At 47.9% G+C, this 20,000-nt stretch overlaps 1 protein-coding gene across 1 annotated transcript in view; it reads left to right on the top strand.

Moving 5' to 3' along the window:
* Positions 1-20,000, top strand: part of plcl1 (phospholipase C like 1) — a 58,909-nt gene that overhangs the window by 24,233 nt on the left and 14,676 nt on the right. The window contains exons 2-3 of the mRNA XM_080838523.1: positions 14,045-14,647; positions 17,369-19,075. Coding sequence (XP_080694649.1) covers positions 14,045-14,647; positions 17,369-19,075 — 2,310 coding nt within the window. The remainder of the gene's footprint in view (positions 1-14,044; positions 14,648-17,368; positions 19,076-20,000) is intronic.

Here is a 20,000-nt window from a genome sequence, read left to right on the forward strand (position 1 = left end):
AAGCAGATTACATTATGTAATGGCTTTTTTTAAAGGAGAGGAAACAAACAGAACTATTACTTGTTTTGTGTTCTGTCTTTCTGTAATCCACCATACCACCTTGAAGTGTATATTTGTTCCCTGTGTGCATATTTGTGAGTGAGTGTGTGTGTGTATGTGTGTGTGTGTTTGAGGTATATTAGTGTATGCACGTGTGTCAAATTCGAGAAGTGGTTTGGGATTCTACATCCGAGTGCTACTTTTCGCACACCCAGACCTTGAGATATTTCACACACACACACACACACACACACACACACACACACACACGTTCACACACACACACACACACACAGTCACACACACACTCACACTCATCACCCCTCGCTGTACTCCGTCCGTTGTCAACCCACACATGTTCCTGTGGATAAGAGAGCTATATCCACCCCGCTCTCTCCTCCAAAGATAGCCTTCTCCACCCTCTCACATGCTCTCCCCATAGATAGTCCTGCCATGGATGTTCCACTGCCCTGCCTCCAGTAATGCACAACATTTTCCATCTAAAGTGCTCTGCTATGAGCCAATCACTGCCCAGGCAAGTGTAATCACGAGGAGCTCATTGGCAGTTGTTGGAACAGCTGTAGCTAGTTAAGCTGAATTAGATGTTACGACATCTAGTTTTGCATCCGAGCGGCATATCCATGGGTTACCGCATTAGTCACATAGCATTACGCTGCTAGCTGAGCCACGCACAGCGGCGCGGCTCCTCATCACATTCTCCATGTGTTTTCTTTTTGGGGCTAAAGCTTAAACACTGCTAATCAGCGGGTAGTTGTCCTAATCCACGGCGCTGGCCGTACGGGAGATGGAGTGAGCTCAGTCGGGTGTGAGGAGGACAGATGATGTCGTCCCTGAACTCCCCAGCTGCACCGAGCGTCCCTGTGCCCGGCCCTCTGCCACTGTCCTCAATTCTCATTTACACGTCTGCCAAAGCGCCGATATAATCACATCAATCTTAATCCCTTTTTCTGTCTGTCTCTCTCTCTCTCTGTCTCTCTCTCTCTCTATGTCTATCTCTCTGTCTCTCTCTCTCTGTCTGTCTCTCTCTCTCTCTCTGTCTGTCTCTCTCTCTCTCTGCCTCTCTCTCTGTATCTCTCTCTCTGTCTCTCTGTCTGTCTCTCTCTCTCTCTCTCTCTCTACTTATGTGCTCTACTGGTGTCATGTCCTCCACCTGTCTTGCTGGTCGTGTTCATCATGTAATCACCGGCCTGCTCTACCTCTCTCTTGCACCCCCTCCTCTCTTTTCCCTCCTTGTCGTTCCTCTTTCCCCTCTCCCCTGCCCATCTGATAAATCCTTCATCAGCTTTGAGTTGTTGAGCGAGCGTGGTGTAGACAAGCACAGTCCTGCACTGAACTTGAACTCTCAACCTCGGACATGAGAGGCAGGCATGCTAGCAAGAAGGCTTAAACCCTTGGCTGCTAGTGTGTTTCACAAGCACGTCTCGGGATGTCAGGGAGTGAGGTTTGCTGTACTGTTACACTGTTCTGTTACACTAGCATACTAGTTACCCCCTCCTCGACCTTAGCTGTACTACCATAAGCATCAGGTTAATTTGATTAGTTGGATACAAATGTGTGTGCCTGTTTGCATACTTGTCACTAATGAAAGCATCAATTCTGATTCTAAAGCTAATGAGCTACTCCACATCCAGCTCGCTTTTTAGTCATTGATTGATTGATTGTGTGCATGTGTGTGTGTATGCATGCAAGTGTGTGTGTGTGTGTGTGTGTGTTTGTGTGTTTGTGTATGTGTGTGTGTGTATGTGCGTGTTTGTATTTTTCTGTGTGTGCCCTGCATTTGTGTTTGTGACTTTACTTAAACCCCATCCATTAGTCTCAGGTTAATTATATTAGTTTAATAAAATTGTGTGTCTGTTTGCATACATGTTGCAAATGAAGGCATTGATTCTGCTTCCTGAGCTAATTAGCTGCCCAATCATGTATTATGTGTGTGCTTGTATATGCATGTGTGTATCCTTTCCACATGTGTTTGTGTGTGTGCACTTGTCTGCACAGGTGTGCATGTTTGTGTGCATGTCTACCCCCCCCAACACCCCAACCAGCCCTCTTGTTCACCTCTCCTGTCTAGAAATACCCTTCCCTCTTAGACAACAAGCTTTCTCCTGCCATCAGTCTGTTCACATCCAGCTGTCAGTGCCCACCTCCACCACACTACACCACTACACCTCTAATAACACCACCCACAGCCAACCCCTCCCCTTCCCACCCCACCTCACCTCACCGCATCTCACCTCACCCTCCCTACAGAGGTCCACACCTGCCCCCCTCTCTCTCATCTGCCCTGCTCACCCTTCACCTGCCCACCTCTTCTCTCATCTGCCCTGCTCACCCCTAACGCCTCACATGCCCCCGTCTCCCCTCATCTGCCCCTGACCCAGCTGGGCCCTGGCCCTCTAACCCTGGTGTCACCGCTGCCCCAGAGGACCACCACTGCTGCTGCCTGCTCCCACTCTATCCCCAGCATTGACCTGAGGACTGTTGCAACAACACATCATCAGTAGGGTAAAACTAACCTGTCTCACGACAACACATCATCAGTAGGGTAAAACTAACCCGTCTCACGACAACACATCATCAGTAGGGTAAAACTAACCTGTCTCACGACAACACATCATCAGTAGGGTAAAACTAACCTGTCTCACGACAACACATCATCAGTAGGGTAAAACTAACCTGTCTCACGACAACACATCATCAGTAGGGTAAAACTAACCTGTCTCACGACAACACATCATCAGTAGGGTAAAACTAACCTGTCTCACGACAACACATCATCAGTAGGGTAAAACTAACCTGTCTCACGACAACACATCATCAGTAGGGTAAAACTAACCTGTCTCACGACAACACATCATCAGTAGGGTAAAACTAACCTGTCTCACAACAACACATCATCAGTAGGGTAAAACTAACCTGTCTCACGACAACACATCATCAGTAGGGTAAAACTAACCTGTCTCACGACAACACATCATCAGTAGGGTAAAACTAACCTGTCTCACGACGTTCTAAACCTGTCTCTTGTTTCTTACCCTCTCTCCTCCTCTCTCCCACTATCTCTTTGTGTCTCTCTCTCTTCCCCTCTCTCTTATTCTCTCCTCCTCTCTCTCTCTCTCACTCTCTGTTCTTTCTCCCTTATGTTTTGTTTACCCCCCCTCACTGAGTGACCCCTTCCTCTCCTCCATCATCTGTTGATCTTGTGGGACTAGCTTTGATTAGTCCTTTAATCTCCACAGGAAAACAGTTGAGGTTGTTTATATGAAAGCTCAGTTGATTGGGTATGGCGGAGCTTTTCCAGACCAACCATATTTTTAGTTCTATGAAGCACAACTTTAGCTTTGAAAGCCTAAAGTGCAATACCAGTCTGCCTTCCTAATAGCATGGCCGAAAGTGCCAAAGCGGAGTAGTTCCATGAAGAATCGTGATTTTTTTTCCCCCTGAACCTTATCGGTGCATTGAAATGGATAGGCCGGCCCCCTCACCTCGGGACCCTCCAGCACTTACTCAAATCATAAACACATAAAATCATAAAGTATTTTAGGCGTAAGAGTATAAAAGAGAAGAGTGTAGAATAAATGTTTTTGGTTCAAAAGAGCGCATAGGGCCACTGCTGCTGAAAACAGTTGATCTTGACTTGTCCTCGATTCGGGGCCACATCTGTCTCTTCGCATCACATAATCGACACTGTGACAGAGGATTCTGTGCTCTACCAGTCTGTGACCCATCGTTGTCGCGGGCGACCTTGGCTTACTGTCCGTGTGGCGCATCCTCAAATCCGACTGCATTAGAGGGATACGGGATGGCATTCTTAGTCTAAGTGGATTCATAAGCTGCAAAGTCTTGCGGGGCTGCCGCCAAATTGCCCTTGGAAGGCCATAATGGGAGGAATTGGGACAAATTGGAAAAGGGCCACGGACAGCCAATAGAAGCTGCTTGCCATGGGAACCACTCGGGTGCGCTGGGACCTGTGGGAAATGGAGTCTTTTTAAAACACTTGTCGATTGCAGAATGCAAGGTGCCCTTTGCCGGCATATACAAGCTCGTTCTCCTGAGCATTCCAGTATGAAAAGAGTATCATACAGCAAAGCCAGTAGTTAAGGCATAGTCTGTGAAAGAATGAAGAGCCAGATTAGGTGGGAAGAATTGAACTCCAAAAGGGTTTTAAGATTGAGGAAAAAAGGGGGTGATGGTCATAGAGGGGGAGTTGACAGCAGATGAGAGATGGCTTATTAGGGAAAGACTGGGAAGGACTACTGAAGCCGGGGCGACAGTGGTACAGGGGGTAGAGGAGTCGTTTAGTAATCTGAAGGTTACAAGTTCGATTCCCCTCTCCTCTTTACCAAGTGTCTAAGTGTCCTTGAGCAAGACACTGAACCCCTAAAAAAACTGCTCCTGATGTATAAATGCAATTTCCTTGTAAGTCACTTTGGATAAAAGCCTCTGCTAAATCACTAAATGTAAAAGTCCTGAAAGAAAGTGGTAGAGAAAAGACAAATAACTGACAAGGCAGGGATTGGAAGTGAAAGGTTTTGGCTTTTGTGGGTTTTTTATTGGTTTCACTTAAATGTTCAGATGGTGAAGGTTGGGTGGACTATGCACTCATGGCTTCACAGCAGTGAGGCTTTCCTGACTCCAGGGCTGATCTGTGTGTGTGTGTGTGTGTGAGTGAGTGTGTGCCTGTGTGTGTGTATGTGTGTGTGTATCTCTCTGCCAAGCAGTTACCACAACCATAGGAGATGAAAAACAAGCCCTTGCAAACAGGAAATGGGTGCAACCGTTTCACATTTTCACAATTTTAGGCTTTGTTTAAAGTGTGTGTTCTGTATGTGTGCATATGTTTGTGTGTGTGTGTATGTGTGGGTGTGTGTGGTGTGCGGGTTTAGTGGGAAACAGGAAGAGAAGCATATGCCAGATCAAACTCATACAAAAAAGTAAAAATAAATCAAAAATAAAACATGAATAAAATGCTGTTGACCCAGGTGACATTGCAGCCTCAGAATCCATATTGTGATCACAACATACTCACATAAGGATGCCTTCATCACCCTCTCACCGTGTCCACACACAGCCCTGTCGAACAGGCAGACATGACTGGTCTGAATCTCCTTGTGTGGAAGTGTTAAGCCCCATAGGCCAGATTCACTCAACCCCCTTCTGTTTAGTTGTTGTCCAGTGCAATTAAAGCAGGAGTGTGGACAAGCTGAGCAAATTAACCGCCAGAACAAGTCGCCCAGCTCCCAGGCAGCCGACGGATTGTTGCTTAGTCACTGCAACAGCTGGCAGAGCCAGTCCTCTCCACTGCTTTCCCAGTATGATCTGCACCTGATCTAGAAAGCTGTGTTTAGTAATTGTGTTTTATACGGTAGTAGGTTAACTTGGTTATTTGAATGACCAGTGTTTTTTTTTTTTTTTTTTAATTAAACACCTTAGTTTTCGCTCAACGTTATGCAGGTATGTGAAAGGAACTGCAGTGGGGTTTTTAAATTACCTAAACAACATTTGTAGTTTCCGGTTTAAAGGACAGGACAGGACAGGAGTTTAGGCTCAGGTGTGGTGTGGCGTGGTGTTCATTCTGACATCACTTTTCCATTTGGACGCCAGAGCTAAATCTGTGCAGTTGCTCACCAGGTGTTGCTATGCAGCTGTGATCCAGTTCACTTGCCAATCACACATGGCTGTCGCATACACCCAGGCCCATTAAATGTCATCACTATGGTGCTGGGTGGGAATTGCATAACCGCTCCTCTGCTGATGAGCTTACCTTCTCTTTTATTTCATCGTCACCACCGTTGCGCTAAATTATACAAAATGTCATTCACTTTTACTTCATGACGAAAGACAAACATGAATGATTTACAACCAAGTTGGCATAATGGCATGACTCTGTACGCTTAAAACAGACAGTATCCAGAGAGAACGGTCTTCCGTCAATGACGTTTTCTCTCTCCTCTTCCCTTTCCCCGCACTGCACATGAATAACCCAGAGCTGGAACTAACCCAGGGCTTATGGAGCTGGGCCTCCCCTGGAAGACATGTCTTGTCTGGCTGACTCCATGACCCCCTTTTAACTTGCTTGGCACAGCACCGTTGCACTCCGGGAAGCTGATAGGCCAGATCCGTTTGAATGAGGGGTGGTTTAGATAAGCGTAGCAGTGCTCTCAGGGAGGGAGGGAGGGCCGTTATGTAACTGCGGGCCCATGGTTTCTGTGAGCGAGCGAGCAACCGAGTGAACCAGAGTGAACGAGCTGCTCCATGCTCTGGATGGCTCCATGGTTCCGGATGGAGCTTCCCTGGGGAGGAACAAGGATACGTCCTCACGTTAACCCCCACTGCCCAACAACCCCCCCCCCCCTCACACACACATGCACGCACACACATACCACCCCAGATGCCTGCACAAACAGGGGGGTGAGAGCGGACACAACAATGCTCGGGGCTTGTGTCGTCCACCATCTATGAGCTTGAGATGAAAGCAAAAGGATGTATTTGGGAGGTAACAGAGAGAGAATGTTAGCTTTGGACAGAAAGGGGAGTTATTGTTAACAAGTAAAAGCGGATTTGCAACAATAATGCAGTGAAAGCACGATAAACGACAGGGTTTCCCTACATTCACTTTTAATTGTATTATATTATCTATGGTTTCCTGTTTGTTAGTTTCGGGCAATCTTGGCTGTTGTTTATGATTGCGTGTGCTGGAAAATATAATTAAATACAGAAAAACGGACAGCCTTTAAAAAGATAGACCCCAGATGAATATTGGGAGGTACTCTTTAAATTATGTCCTTAGAATTGCATCATTGTTGTTGTTTTTCCGCATATTAGCATTTTCTATTTTATGAGGTTCTACACAGTAAAAAAGGCCTGTTGAAGAGGGTGGCAAATTGAAATGGAAGTTTAGCCCGATAGTGTTGTTGGGATCAGTGTGGTATTAAGATCTAAGCCTAAAGACACACCATGAGAACTACCACTAGCTTTCAGCCTAGATTTTGTGAGCTCTAAAGAGATTGAGCTCTAAAATAGTTTAATTTCTGTGTGTATCATAGTATGACTCAAAGCAGGGTTTATGGGTCCTCACAGCCTTGAAAGGACAGAGGACAGACCCACTGCCGCGCTCTGCTCCGAGGATCAGACGGCTCTCTTCTCTTGGGAGAAAAGGAGGACTTTTTAGGAAGTAAATAAAGCCTGGAAAGAGCTCTTGGCATTGGATAAAGCAATCAGTCATTCAGCCACTGAAGCAAACTGCACATCATACCAGTTCTCTGTCTCTCGCTCTTTCTCTCTCTTCCTCTTTTTCCCCTTCTCTCTTCTCTCTCTCTCTCTTCCTCTCTTTCCCCCTCTCTCCTCTCTCTCTCTCTCTCTTTCCCCCTCTCTCTTCCTCTCTTTACCCCTCTCTCTTCTCTCTCTTTTTCTCTCTCTCGTTTGCTCTACAAGGCCAGACTGGATGGGTGCCCGAGGCTGTAGGCGATAGCTGACAGGAGTGCAGGATCTGTGTGTGTTCCACATTCATTGTGGGCAGCTCCCATCTCCCTGTAATGTGTAGACAGTACCTGCAGCAGAACCAGGGTTAACCAGGGTTACAGTGAGGCTTGCAGTCACCTGAAGTCACCTTTTTTCCCCTGAGTGCAATAATGGCTTCATAGCCACAGCAGTCAATACACAGCAGTAGAAGTGGTCGATACTTCCACATGGGCTGTGAGAGGGAGTATAACAGAGCAGGTCAACATTTTTGCTCAATGCTCAGGAATTGTAAAAACTCTCCTGGGTGGGAATTTAAGCTGAATGGAGTCACTGACTTCGACTTATTTTGACCTTTAGAACCTTTAGGATTAAGGGATTTTGTTGACAGAACGGGCTTGTCACGCAGCAAAGGTCAAGTTTGATGCATAATTTGCTTTGGCAGTTGACAAGTCTTTTTGATATCGATTCAAGTACTGGATGGCGCTCGCAACGGTGTCTCTTTAAATTCTCCTCAGACGCACACCTGAAAGGCCACAACGCCAACCAGCCTGCAGGCAGCGAGGGAGTTGTTGAGGGAAACTGTTAGCAGTTGTAAGTGGCCTCAGCTGGTGCTTCTAGTCTCTGCTGTGTGGCTGATTGACAGTGTGCCCATCACTGTTGGGGATCTTTGCCGTCTGAGGGCAAAAATTGGTTTTAAAGCTCTTTCTGTCTCAGTAGCTACATGAGGCAGTTTAGTACTTAGAGACCAGGCGTTAAGCCTACTTTTACCTGTACCTGCTGAAGTAAGGTGTTTTCAATGTGTTTTGGAGCTTATTGTGTCCATTTTGTATGCCATTGACATCAATGGAAATCCTCTGTCGCTTACAGTGTTTTTATTACATTTTTCAGTGCACACTCAAATCAAATGGTCTAAAACATTCTTTCACATTCTTGCACTACCAGCAGGTCATACTCACTCTCATTTAGGTTTATAACATTTGAACCCATTGGCCTGGAGTCAATTTGTTTTACCCCATTAGTTCTATATTAGGTTTATACAGAGTTCAGAAGCTTTAGTATTTCTGTGTCATTTTCACTTATTTCGGAACACATAATTCAAAGGCTTCTGGAACGTTTCACAATAAAGTAAGTAAGGGAACAATTGTTACTAGCTCTAGTGAACTTTCGATTTGCTGCTGGCAGTAATGGGATTATCGGAATAAAATGTTCCATTGAAAGAGAATATGATACTTAAAGGGTCAAGAGAGACGCATTGTAAAATGTGAGCCTACTGTAGTGAGCCTATATAGCCTTATATCAAAAGGATCAGCGCCTGTGCAGCTCTCTCCTCATTTAGCCCACTAACCCGCACGCCCGCACGCCCGCCCGCACAGCTTGCAAGATTGAACCAAGAGCTCCTCGCGTGTCTCTGCCACGTTACATTGCTCCGCAGATCAACCTCTGCGAAAAAAGCTGCGGCTCTATCTGTCAGTATTCTACATTAGCCCGGCTGACGGCATGTGTAATTAGATTGGCACTACTATCATCAGCGGATGTTAGACTCATTGTCAGCTAATCCGGGCACATTACATCTGCCTGAGAGAGAGAGCCAATGGTTGTGCTGTCCAGTGTGGATTACCCGGCCAAGGGCCATGGGACGCTCAGGGCGTGGGCGAGAGAGCGGTGGGGATAATCTAGCGCATATCCAACCCTGTCATCATTAGCTGGATCAGAGCGGTGTTCCGGTTTTGCGGGGAGGGGACAGGATTAGTGGCAGAACCAGGTGTTGTGTGCAGGGTGGGGGGAAGGGGGGGTGGTTTGAGGGATGTTGGGTACAGTGGGGGGGGTTTGAAGTCATGGTGGGGATACGGGGGACTGTGGGAAGAGGGGACACAGTTAGGTACAGATAATTGGGTTAATGAATCATGAGATGGATGGAAACATCAATGAACCTCGGTGGAGAGCAAGGGCAGCGGGGTCATGGACAGTGCATTATTTACACATGCCTCGATGCTCCACTGGAGCCAACCGCCTCCGGTCCGATGGTTGCAGCATATGGTTACTCCCATGTCGTTTGGCGCTTTTGGAACCACGGTAGGCCTTCATTTGTGGAATCGTTTCTAGCAGCATTGATCTATTGAGTGATCACTGGTCCCCACAGACCCCCCACCCCACCTTAACCCACAAGATCATTATTACTGTTATTGTATCATTGCTTCACAAATGCTCAGTGGACTGCCATACTGTTATCCGTCTGTCTGATCCAGACCCACATGAAGCCCGACCTACACAGTACTGTCTGTGCTCTGCTGGTCTTAACATAACAAATACATAACCTACTAGCACAGGGCGTAACGTGTAATTGCAAAAATGCCCCCATAGCCAGGAGGGAGGGCAGATATTGTGCAGTATGGTCTCATGGAGGTCTCATGGAGGACCCCAGTGAGGAAACATATGGAGCTTGACCCTCAAAACAGGTTGCTCTTTATAGCCATATGCTCGAGGACTGTTTACTCCTCTCTCTGTCTCTCTCTCTCTCTCTTGCTGTCTCTCTCTCTTTCAGTCTCTTTGGCTTTCTGATCTCCCTTGCCCCCTCCCCTGTCATTTCTTCATCTGATTTCCTTCATGAGATCAGGGGATCATTTACATACCCATCCTGTCTGATCTCCTCCCTATTCACTCAAGTACCAGTTGTGTTGCACTCTTGATATTGTGGCTTATGATGGAGATTTCTAAGTGACTTTTTTTAGTTTTGTTGCAATTCTGCCTTTCAGCTCCCAGTTGCAGTCTCCTTGCCCTCTGTGGCTCTCTTTCTCCACTTGAGACATATGCTTCTGTTTTATCTTCGTCTCGTTTCCGACCCCTTTTCTTCTGCTCAATGGCTCTTTTCATTTGCTTGTAGAGTTCAATTTTATGGTCCATGACTCATCATCTTAAAATAAGAATATGAAAAGAGGGAGAGCAAGAGAGGGAGACAGGAGGGGAGAAACAAATACAAAATGGAGTAAGCTTTTGTGGGATTAAAATTGATAGACGCTCTCTTAGGCCAAACCACTGCATTAAAAGCTTTTACCTCCGTTGTCATGGTTTCCTGGAGAACCGCACGCGGCAATGTTTTGGAGACGAGCTGTCCGACCTGCTTTCCCCGTGTCCCCACGTCGCCCCTGAGACTCTAATGCCATGCCACACAGGTCCCTCCCCGCTGACAGCGCCAGAGCTTCGCCCGGGTCATGTCTTGCTCCACTCCAATCTCTCCTGGCAGCTTAGGCCAAAAGCAATCAGATTTGGTTTATCTCTGCATCAGTTTCCCACCCCATGCACACTCTGCACTTTTGTGTGGATGTGGACACACTGTGGCACGCCGTGCTCCAGAACAACTCGGGGATGTCTAGGAGCGGTGTTGCCGGGCCGAGGTGTGATGGGAGAGGAACCTTCAGACAGGAGGCTCTGACGGGATCGTCCCCGCGCCTGGGCTTTCACACCCTGCACGTGGTGAGTCTCCACCAGAGCAGCTGCACCTATTCACGCGGTGACTGAGCCTCGCTCTGCCTCCCTCACTGACCTGGGCGAAGGGGGTGAAAGAGTTTTTGTCGCTGCAAGCGCTTTAGAGTGTTTGCGTCAGGTGGCACCGTGCCAATGATGCTAATTTTATCTCGGCCAGGTTTCCTCAGAGTTTACGAGAAGGATCCGGAAGCTCGTATTCCACTGCCGCGAGGGTGTGTATTATTGATCAAGATGGGATTTGGGGCATTTCGAGTTACGCCACCTCTATATTTAATCATTTGCTCAGTCGTGCACACCCACAGGGAGTTTTTGAGGTCATGTTTTTGTGTATGTGCTTTGCATGCATGCAGACAACAACACTATTGCAGTGCGTGCAAATCTCTGTTGGGTCTGAAACTCTTCAGCTTGCAGGCTCATGCCCTGCTCTGTAGGAAGCTCCGCTCTGTAATCTGGACATTCTGAGATTTAGCCGCCCCACTCTTTGCTGTGTGGTCCGACCGTGATGTCATCATGTGTTTGTTTCCACTGGCTTTAGCTTTTGTGGGGGGGGGGGGGGGATTTGTTGTGTTGTTTTTTTTTGCTGTTTTTGTTGTTTTCGGACGGAAGTGCAGAAACTGGATGATGTGCAAAGCCAGCGATAAGAACTGGGAACACTCCTGTCACATAAACTGGAGCTCAGGAGACAAGGGCAAGGTGACTGGCCTGGATAATGCTGTGTTTAGTCTGATTTTGGATGCACGGCACGGAGGTCCTGCCCTGCTGTGGCCCTGATAATAATGCCGAAAATGCTCTAAAGCCCCGATGGAAATACAGGCCTGTGCGTGTGAGTCACTCATTCAGGCTGTTTTGTCCTGATAATGCAGCTACCGCACAGCAGGACAATTCCCATTGTCATTATGTTATTAGGATGGGGATATTACCGAAAAAAGGCTAGAAAGAAAAGGACAACCCAATTTTTTTACTAAATATTTAAACAGAAAACCAGTGAAATTATTAAATTATCGACTAAAATGGTATATTCCATTACTTTGAATCTTCAAACTAATTCAATAAACTAGGAATGCACCGATATGGAAATTCTTGGCCGATACCGATACCGATGTTCAAAACAACAATCTAGCCGAAACCGATACCGATACAATTTGCAGTGGCCGGAGGGAGCTGGCACATACATGAATGTTTAATGCATTGATGACCTCACCTTGAATTTTTTTTTAAGATTTATTTAAAATATTTGAAGTCTTATAAACACGGTAGAGACAGAATAACGGATTTTGAACAGTCCTTAGTAATACAGCATTTTAAGAGTTTTTGAGCACACTCTGTATGTAAACATGAAGCACATGTAGTACCTGTTGCGGACGCATGTGCACTTCCTTGTTGCATAGGCATGCGAGCATCGGCCAGTACCATCGGTGAAAGTCAAGTTTATTACCGATAGGCCGATAACATTAAAAGAGGCGAACATCGGCCGATACCGATGTACGGCCGATGCATCGGTGCATCCCTACAATAAACCCATCTGTGAGAAAGGCCCGAGCTGGCAATCTCACCATGTGGGATGTAGGCTGCTGGATGGTGGTTGCAGGCAGGCAGGCAGACAGGCAGACATACAGCTTAGGAGACAGTGGCTTACATATAAAAAAAATAGCTATATTTATTTACAACACAAAAGGGACTCAAACCCCAAAACCATAAATACAAAAAACACGGGGGACATGAACCCCAAAAACAAAGAAACATACACCAGGGCAATCACAACCCCAAAACCAAAGAAACATACACTAAACAAAACTAAAAGCTATTAAAACAGACAAGATACAACTGTGTCACACAGGTTTGTCTAGTACCTTGTCTCAGCTTCTCTGCAGCCTGTCCAGTCTGTCTCTCCCTCAATAATGAGGTGCACCTTTTAACAAGGTAGTCCAGGGGCTGATTAGGCCCAATCAGTCCGAATTGGACCCGTCCACAGGTGCAGGGGAACAAAATGAGAAGGGGGAGGGACTTCACCTTTTCACACCATCACTTTTTCACCCTAACATTGTTGAAATTAATTAATGTGTTCAATGTGTAAGAATGTATCTCTTTTAATGAAATGACAAAGAAGAGATGTGAAAATGTAAGGTCGAAACATAGTTGTGAAGAAGGTCTGTATGGCTTCAAGATTTCTCCCTGTCTCTCTGAGACAATTCTGCAGTTTTCAATTCTCAAAAACATTCAGATGCTGTTTTCATTTCAAGGCGAGCCTGTTTTTTTAAAGCCTGTGACTGGGTAGCCTCAGGGAGCAACATTTTAGCAGAGGCATTTACTGGCTAAAGAGCATATAGATCATAGCAGCAGGATCAGATAGGCAGAAGGAGAGAGAGGAGAGGGAGGAGAGGGAGGAGAAGGAGGCGAACGCCCTTGTCAGCTCCAGTGGGTCTGACATTTGCCACCTCACAGCCCAGGCCTGTCAGTGACTCTGGCTGGAAACGGGGAGAGAGCTAGACAGGTTTGCTCCTCTCAGGAGAGACAGGGAGGGAGGCGGTGTGCCGGAGGTTCAATTACCAGAGAGGAAATCAAAAGCGCACAATTGATTTTCAGGCGTTTTTGGGGAAGGAGTAAAAAAAGAAGTGTGAAAAAAATCAGTCCATGGTGACCTGAAATATTCCACTGCGGAAAAGCACCAGTCCTTTGGGGATAAGACCTCCTCAAATGCAAAATGTATTGTAATCAGATTTCAAATGAGATGAGACATACATATTTTGCTTTGAAAACGATTACTGTCTTTGTCTTCTCTGTGTATTTGGAGGACTGTTATTATGTATCAGCAATTTTTTGTCATATTCAGCTTCAGGTCCTGATTCCTTGCCCAAGCCAGTTTGCAACCTATACTGAAAGAGAGTTGATGGTGAGGAGGTGGTACGTTGGTAAAACTACAGAGGAAGAGACAAAAAGATCAGGGAGCTGGTGTAACAGGTGTGATCGATCACTTACACCTGCCTCCCACTCAAGTGAATAGGGTGCCTCATATCTCACCTGTCCCTTGTTCTTCCCTTTGCAGGACCCCTCTTTAGCGAAGTTGGGCGGCGGGAGAAAGAAGACGGTCTCCTTCAGCAGCATGCCATCAGAGAAAAAGGTGAGCAGTGCGGCGGACTGTCTGGGCTTCATGCAGGGCGGCTGCGAGCTGAAGAAGGTGCGGCCCAACTCTCGCATCTACTGCCGCTTCTTCACGCTGGACTCCGACATGTCCTGTCTGCGCTGGGAGCCCTCCAAGAAGGACGGCGATCGAGCCCGCCTGGAGATCTGCGCCATCCGCGAGGTGCGCACCGGCAAGAGCACCGAGACCTTCCTGCACAACGGACCCAGCTCGGACGGCCTGGCCGAGGAGGCTGCCTTCTCCATCATCCACGGGGAGGAGTTCCAGTCGCTGGACCTGGTGGCGCTCTCGGCCGACGTGGCCAACATCTGGGTGACGGGCCTGCGCTACCTGCTGTCCTTGGGAGGTGCCGGAGGGGAGGGGGAGAGAAGCCCCGGCAGCAACATGCGACACGATTGGCTGGCGTCCGAGTTAAGCAAGGGGGATGAGCACGGCTACGGCATCGTGTCCGAGGACGCGGCGGTGGCCACGATCTGCAGACTCTGCCCCAGCATCAAGGAGGCCAAGGTCAGAGGAAAGCACACAGCACACACAGCCAAGCAGCAAAGTAGCCCGCAGGTTTAGTGACAGGGTTTGGCATCATAACTCCGATAGAGTAATAGCAACAGTTTTTCACAGTAAAGATCAATGGCCCTTTGTGGGTTCTGTAAAAGTTCTTCACAGGACAGGTTCTGCACATGTATGTACATATAACCCTGTGTGGTCAAAAAGTTAATTTAATTAACAATCACAATTAATCACAATTCAAATTCACAAAAAAAATATATTGATATAAGTTGAACCTCCAGAGGGTCTGTTCTGCTACATGGGTAATCTGAAGGAATCTGAAAGATTCTGAACAGTACCCTTTTGAAGTGAACTGAAGTGTTTGGAGGATTCAATTTAGGTTAATCTCAGAAACAGAGCCAACCCTTGTTGATATCACGATAAGCTGTAGCTGTTCTGTTGTGCCCATTTTTAACAACTCCAGCAGTGGCAAATCAGCAGTAGTGCATGAGCAGCACACACACAGCTCAGTGATCCCATGGGCACAGAGGGGCAGTTTGCCTCAGGGAACGCTGGAATGTGGTGGCCTCGCTCGTTCGAGCCGCTCTCAGAAACAATCTTTAGCTGCCGGGAACAATGTAGCACATAACAAGAGCAACACAGTGCATGCCACAAGGTTACAGTGTTAGGTCAGCTGGCTTTCATGTCAAAGTTCTCAAGGCGATGGGGCTCACAGCAGATAAAATAAGGAAGCACCAGGTGGTCTGCAGATTCAAGTGCAGGGCAATCAGCCGCATGTTGTGTTTGAAGGCGCGTGAAGACACTCTGCATCGATGCCCAGGCCTGCTTATTATGGAACCCTGGAGAGAGGGGGGTTGGGGGAAGGGAGTGGAGGGGAAGAGGAAGAGATTACACAGATAACAAAAACATCCAAAATACATCCTATGTATCAGAATACAATACAAAAAAATACTGGTGTGTGAAAATGATTTAGTAATTTGTAATTTGTAAATCCAAAAATACATTCTATGCAAACTCTTCTTGTATAGAATTTTCATCTACTAAGTATATTTGCCTCCCTCAAGCTGCTGGTCACAAGGAACACAAGTGAAATACGGTTGAACACATTGCTGGGCGTCTTAGGCCGGTGTTAAACAATGTTATGTTGCTGGGCGTTTAAGGCCAGTGTTATACAGTGTAATACATGTTGCTGGGTGTTTAAGGCCAGTGTTATTGATTGATTTGATTTATTTATTTAGGCCTCGGAAGACACATTGAGGATTAAGATCCTCATTTTTTAATACGCAATGGTGTTTAGCCAAAGACTGTGATCAGGCTAATTGTTGTACAGTTTTTACCCACGGTTTAAACCTCGAATTAAATGTGTCTTAATTGAGAATAAAACGATTTAAAATAATGTATTATTTGGAACTGTAAACTATTTGGTTAGAAATTACATCTTATTTTTTTCCGTGAAACACAATTCAAATGACAAAATACTCCAAAGTGATTTAATACGTATTTTAAAATACATTTAACTGAAACACTGCCCATCTGTGGGAAGAGGAGAAGCAAGAGAGAGAGAGGGGAATAGAAGAAAAGAAAGAGACAAACATGAGAGAAGGAAATAATGGAAGGAGCCATTATGAGGGAAGGGAAATGAGAACAACATGAAAAAGTAGAGAGGAGGAAGGACATTAAGTGCCTGACTGCAGCCATAAGCACATCAGCTGCTGTGGCCGTGTGTGGTGTGCATATGTTTGGACAGAGAGGACAGCTGGGCTAGTCTTAGGTCTGGTGTCTTACGTGACTCTAAGTTCATGGCATCTGTTGAGCATGGGACAGTAAACAATAAGGGCCATAATGGGGTAAGCATCTTCCACTGAAGGAGATAGTTACTTATTTTAGTTTAAGATAGTCAATTATTAATAGTTAATAATAGTTTAATCCTGTATGCTTTGGTACTGATTACAGTGTGCTGTATGCATAATAATTCCATACTGACAGTATCTAGGCAGAAAAGGTTGTAAATGAAAAAGACAAAAGGGACCAGCGCTTTGCATAACATAGCCCTTGTTACACTGTATTACATTTCTGTAGAGATTTTATTCTTACCTGGGGTGTGAGAGGTTATGGATTTGGATCCTGGGCGAGCCCCCAATTTAGCCCCTAGATACCCTCTATCAGCCTGTAGCACAAAGCTGAGACAACAGAATTGTACAAAGAGAGGAAGTGAACTAAAATCTACTCTATATTTTTTAAATGTGTGAAAAATACTATGAATTCTAAATGCTAAATAATGTTTTTAATGTGAGTGTTGCAAAATTGAAATATTATGTGCCTTATTTCTCCTCAAACAGTTTCATTGGATATGTATTTTTTATTTATAAAGTAGTAGACAAGTTGTCCGGTCAGCAATCAGCTACTAGAAGGTAAATCCGACTGTATCAGCTGTATCAGCTTTGCTTCATGGGAAATCTCGTTCCTGGAGGGCCAGAGCGTCTGTGGCTAATCAGCTTACTAATGAAGAGTCTGAGAAGCAGTCGAGGAGCCTCTCAAGCCAATCAGCAGCTTTGATTAGTCACTGTAGTGCTTAGATGGAATAAAAAAGCTAAGCAGAGGCCAGCCCTTATCTAAGAGTGTGTCCTCTCTGTCTCTCTCTTTTTCTTCTTTTACAAACCAATAAACAACCACACACACACACAAAAAAACACACACACACACACACATACTCTTTCACAGGTGCGTCAGCGGTTCAAGGAGATCCAGCGAAGCAAGGAGAAGCTGACCTCCCATGTGACCCTGGAGGAGTTCCAGGAGGCTTACTGCGAGCTCTGTACGCGACCAGACGTCTACTTCCTGCTGGTGCAGCTCTCCAAGGACCAGGAGTGCCTGGACGCCCAGGACCTGCGCCTCTTCCTGGAGACCGAGCAGGGCCTGCCCCTGGCCACAGCCGAGGGCTGCCTGGAGCTCATCCGTCGCTTTGAGCCCTCAGCGCAGGGTCGAGAGCGGAGCCTCCTGGGTCTGGACGGGTTCACCCGCTACCTGCAGTCGGCTGAGTGCCAGCTGTTCGACCCGGAGCACCAGCAGGTGTGCCAGGATATGACCCTGCCACTGTCCCACTACTACATCAGTGCCTCGTACCGCTCCTACCTGCTAGACGACCAGGTGCATGGCCGAGCGGACCTTGGGGGGCTGACGCGGGCCCTGCAAGCCGGCTGCCGCTGCCTGGAGCTGGGGGTGACCGACGGGCCCGAGGGAGAGCCCCTGCTCGGGGTGGACCACGGCTCGGAGTCCCGGCACCACCACCACCACCACCATCACCACCATCACCACCACCACTCCCCGTCCATCACCTTTCGCAGCGCCCTGGAGGTGGTCAACAAGTATGCCTTCCTCACCTCCCAGTTCCCGCTGCTGCTTTACCTGTGCCAGCGCTGCTCCCCGGCCCAGCAGCGCACGCTGGCCCAGCATCTCCGCAAGGTCTTCGGCCTGCGCCTCTACACACCCGAGGCCCTGCCCATCAGCCTGACCCCGGGCACCCGCGCCACCACCCTGCCCTCCCCCGAGCAGCTGAAAGGCCGCGTGCTGCTGGTGGGCAAGAAGCTGCCGCCCGAGGAGGAGGGCTCGGAGGGAGAGGTGTCGGAGGAGGACGAGGAGATCGGCGGCGGGGGCCCCCTGGCCGGACGGAGGATGACCATCCCTGGCGAGGAGGAGCTGGGGGTTGTCCTGGTGGTGCCGCCCCCTCCCCAGCCCCGACGGCTGCGCCTGCGCCGTGAGCTTTCCAACCTGGTCTCCGTGGCGCGCACTGGCAGTCGCAGCTTCTACGGCCACCGCAACAGCCTCCAGCTGAACCACACGCACTCGCCTACCAGCAGCGCCCCCACTACGCCCAGCACCCCCAACCCTCTGGACCAGCCCTGCTGGACCCTGTGCTCCCTGGGGGAGGGGGAGGCGGGACGGCTGGCCACGGAGAGCCCCGAGGACCTGGTGAGCTTCACCAAGCACTCGCTGACCCGGGTGCGGCCCAGCTCGGTGCGGCTGGACTCCAGCAACCCCAACCCGCAGGGCTACTGGAAGTGTGGCGTCCAGCTGATGGCGCTGAACCAGCAGACGTCCGGCGCCATGCTGGACCTGCACCGCGGGCGCTTCAGCCAGAACGGGGGCTGCGGTTTTGTGCTGAGGCCGGCCATCATGCGCGACGAGGTGTCCTACTTTAGCGTCCACACGCAGGGGTGTGTGCCTGGGGTGCCCCCGCAGACACTCCGGGTTAAGGTCATCAGCGCCCAGAGCCTGCCCAAGCCCCAGGGCTCGGGCGCCAAAGGGGAGGTCATCGACCCGTACGTAGTGCTGGAGTTGCACGGCGTCCCGGCAGACTGTGCCGAGCAGAAGACCCGGACGGCGCCACAGAACCAGGACCCGCTGTTCGACGAGACTTTTGAGTTTCAGGTGAGAAAGTGTTCTGAAGGTTCTCTCATCATTTAGGACATTTATTTTTTCCCCTTTCACATTAAATCTTTATCAATCTTCATTTCAGGAGTGTAATTTGATGAAAATGCTTGTACTTGAATATTCACATTGTAGAATTTAGAAGTGTTTACCACAAATCAAATTTCTGATCAGTCAACAAGCTGGAGACAAACATGCATCAGGCAACTGAAAGCCTTTTAGAGGACTGAGCTCGGAATGCATCATGGGCAATGCACTCACACAGACAGAAGCAGAGCGCTTTGGGGGCTACTGGGCTACATGATGTACAGAGCATCAGACACACACACACACACACACACACACACACACATACACACACACACACATATGCATGCACTCTTTCTCAATCTCTCTTTCTGAAATACACACACACACATAGACACAGGCACACTCAAGAAGGCACATTCAGACACACTAAGTATCATACATGTTGAGGTCATGAAGTGGTTTCTGTTGTGTCCGTCATGTTTACACAGTACGGTGCCTATGGTTTTGTGTGACTAGGTCTCAATAGATACACACCTACTTTGGGTGGGTTTATTTTTTTCAGTCTATCCAAATCCAGTGTTTCTTTTACAAAATGTAACCGATGTGTCGTCTGTGTTCTCAGGCCAACAGATCAACTCTGGCATTTAGCCTTAGTTCAGTTACCCAAACTAGCTTACCAGCATCGCTTCATCACTGTCCTCTCCTCCCCTGACCTTTCGACAAGTCAGCCCCAATTAAGCACGCTGTGCTAAGCGTGCGCGTGTAATTATGGGATTCGGATAGAGCAGCGCTGCTCCCAGCGGAGGTCTTTTTTTACCTGCGCGACCTGGCGGACATAAAAGCAGCACTGGATCCTGGACCGCCGGCCAAGCGTGGCTGTGGAGCGGAGCCATCT

Source organism: Sprattus sprattus (genome assembly GCF_963457725.1).
Source record: "Sprattus sprattus genome assembly, chromosome: 5".
NCBI lineage: Eukaryota > Metazoa > Chordata > Actinopteri > Clupeiformes > Clupeidae > Sprattus > Sprattus sprattus.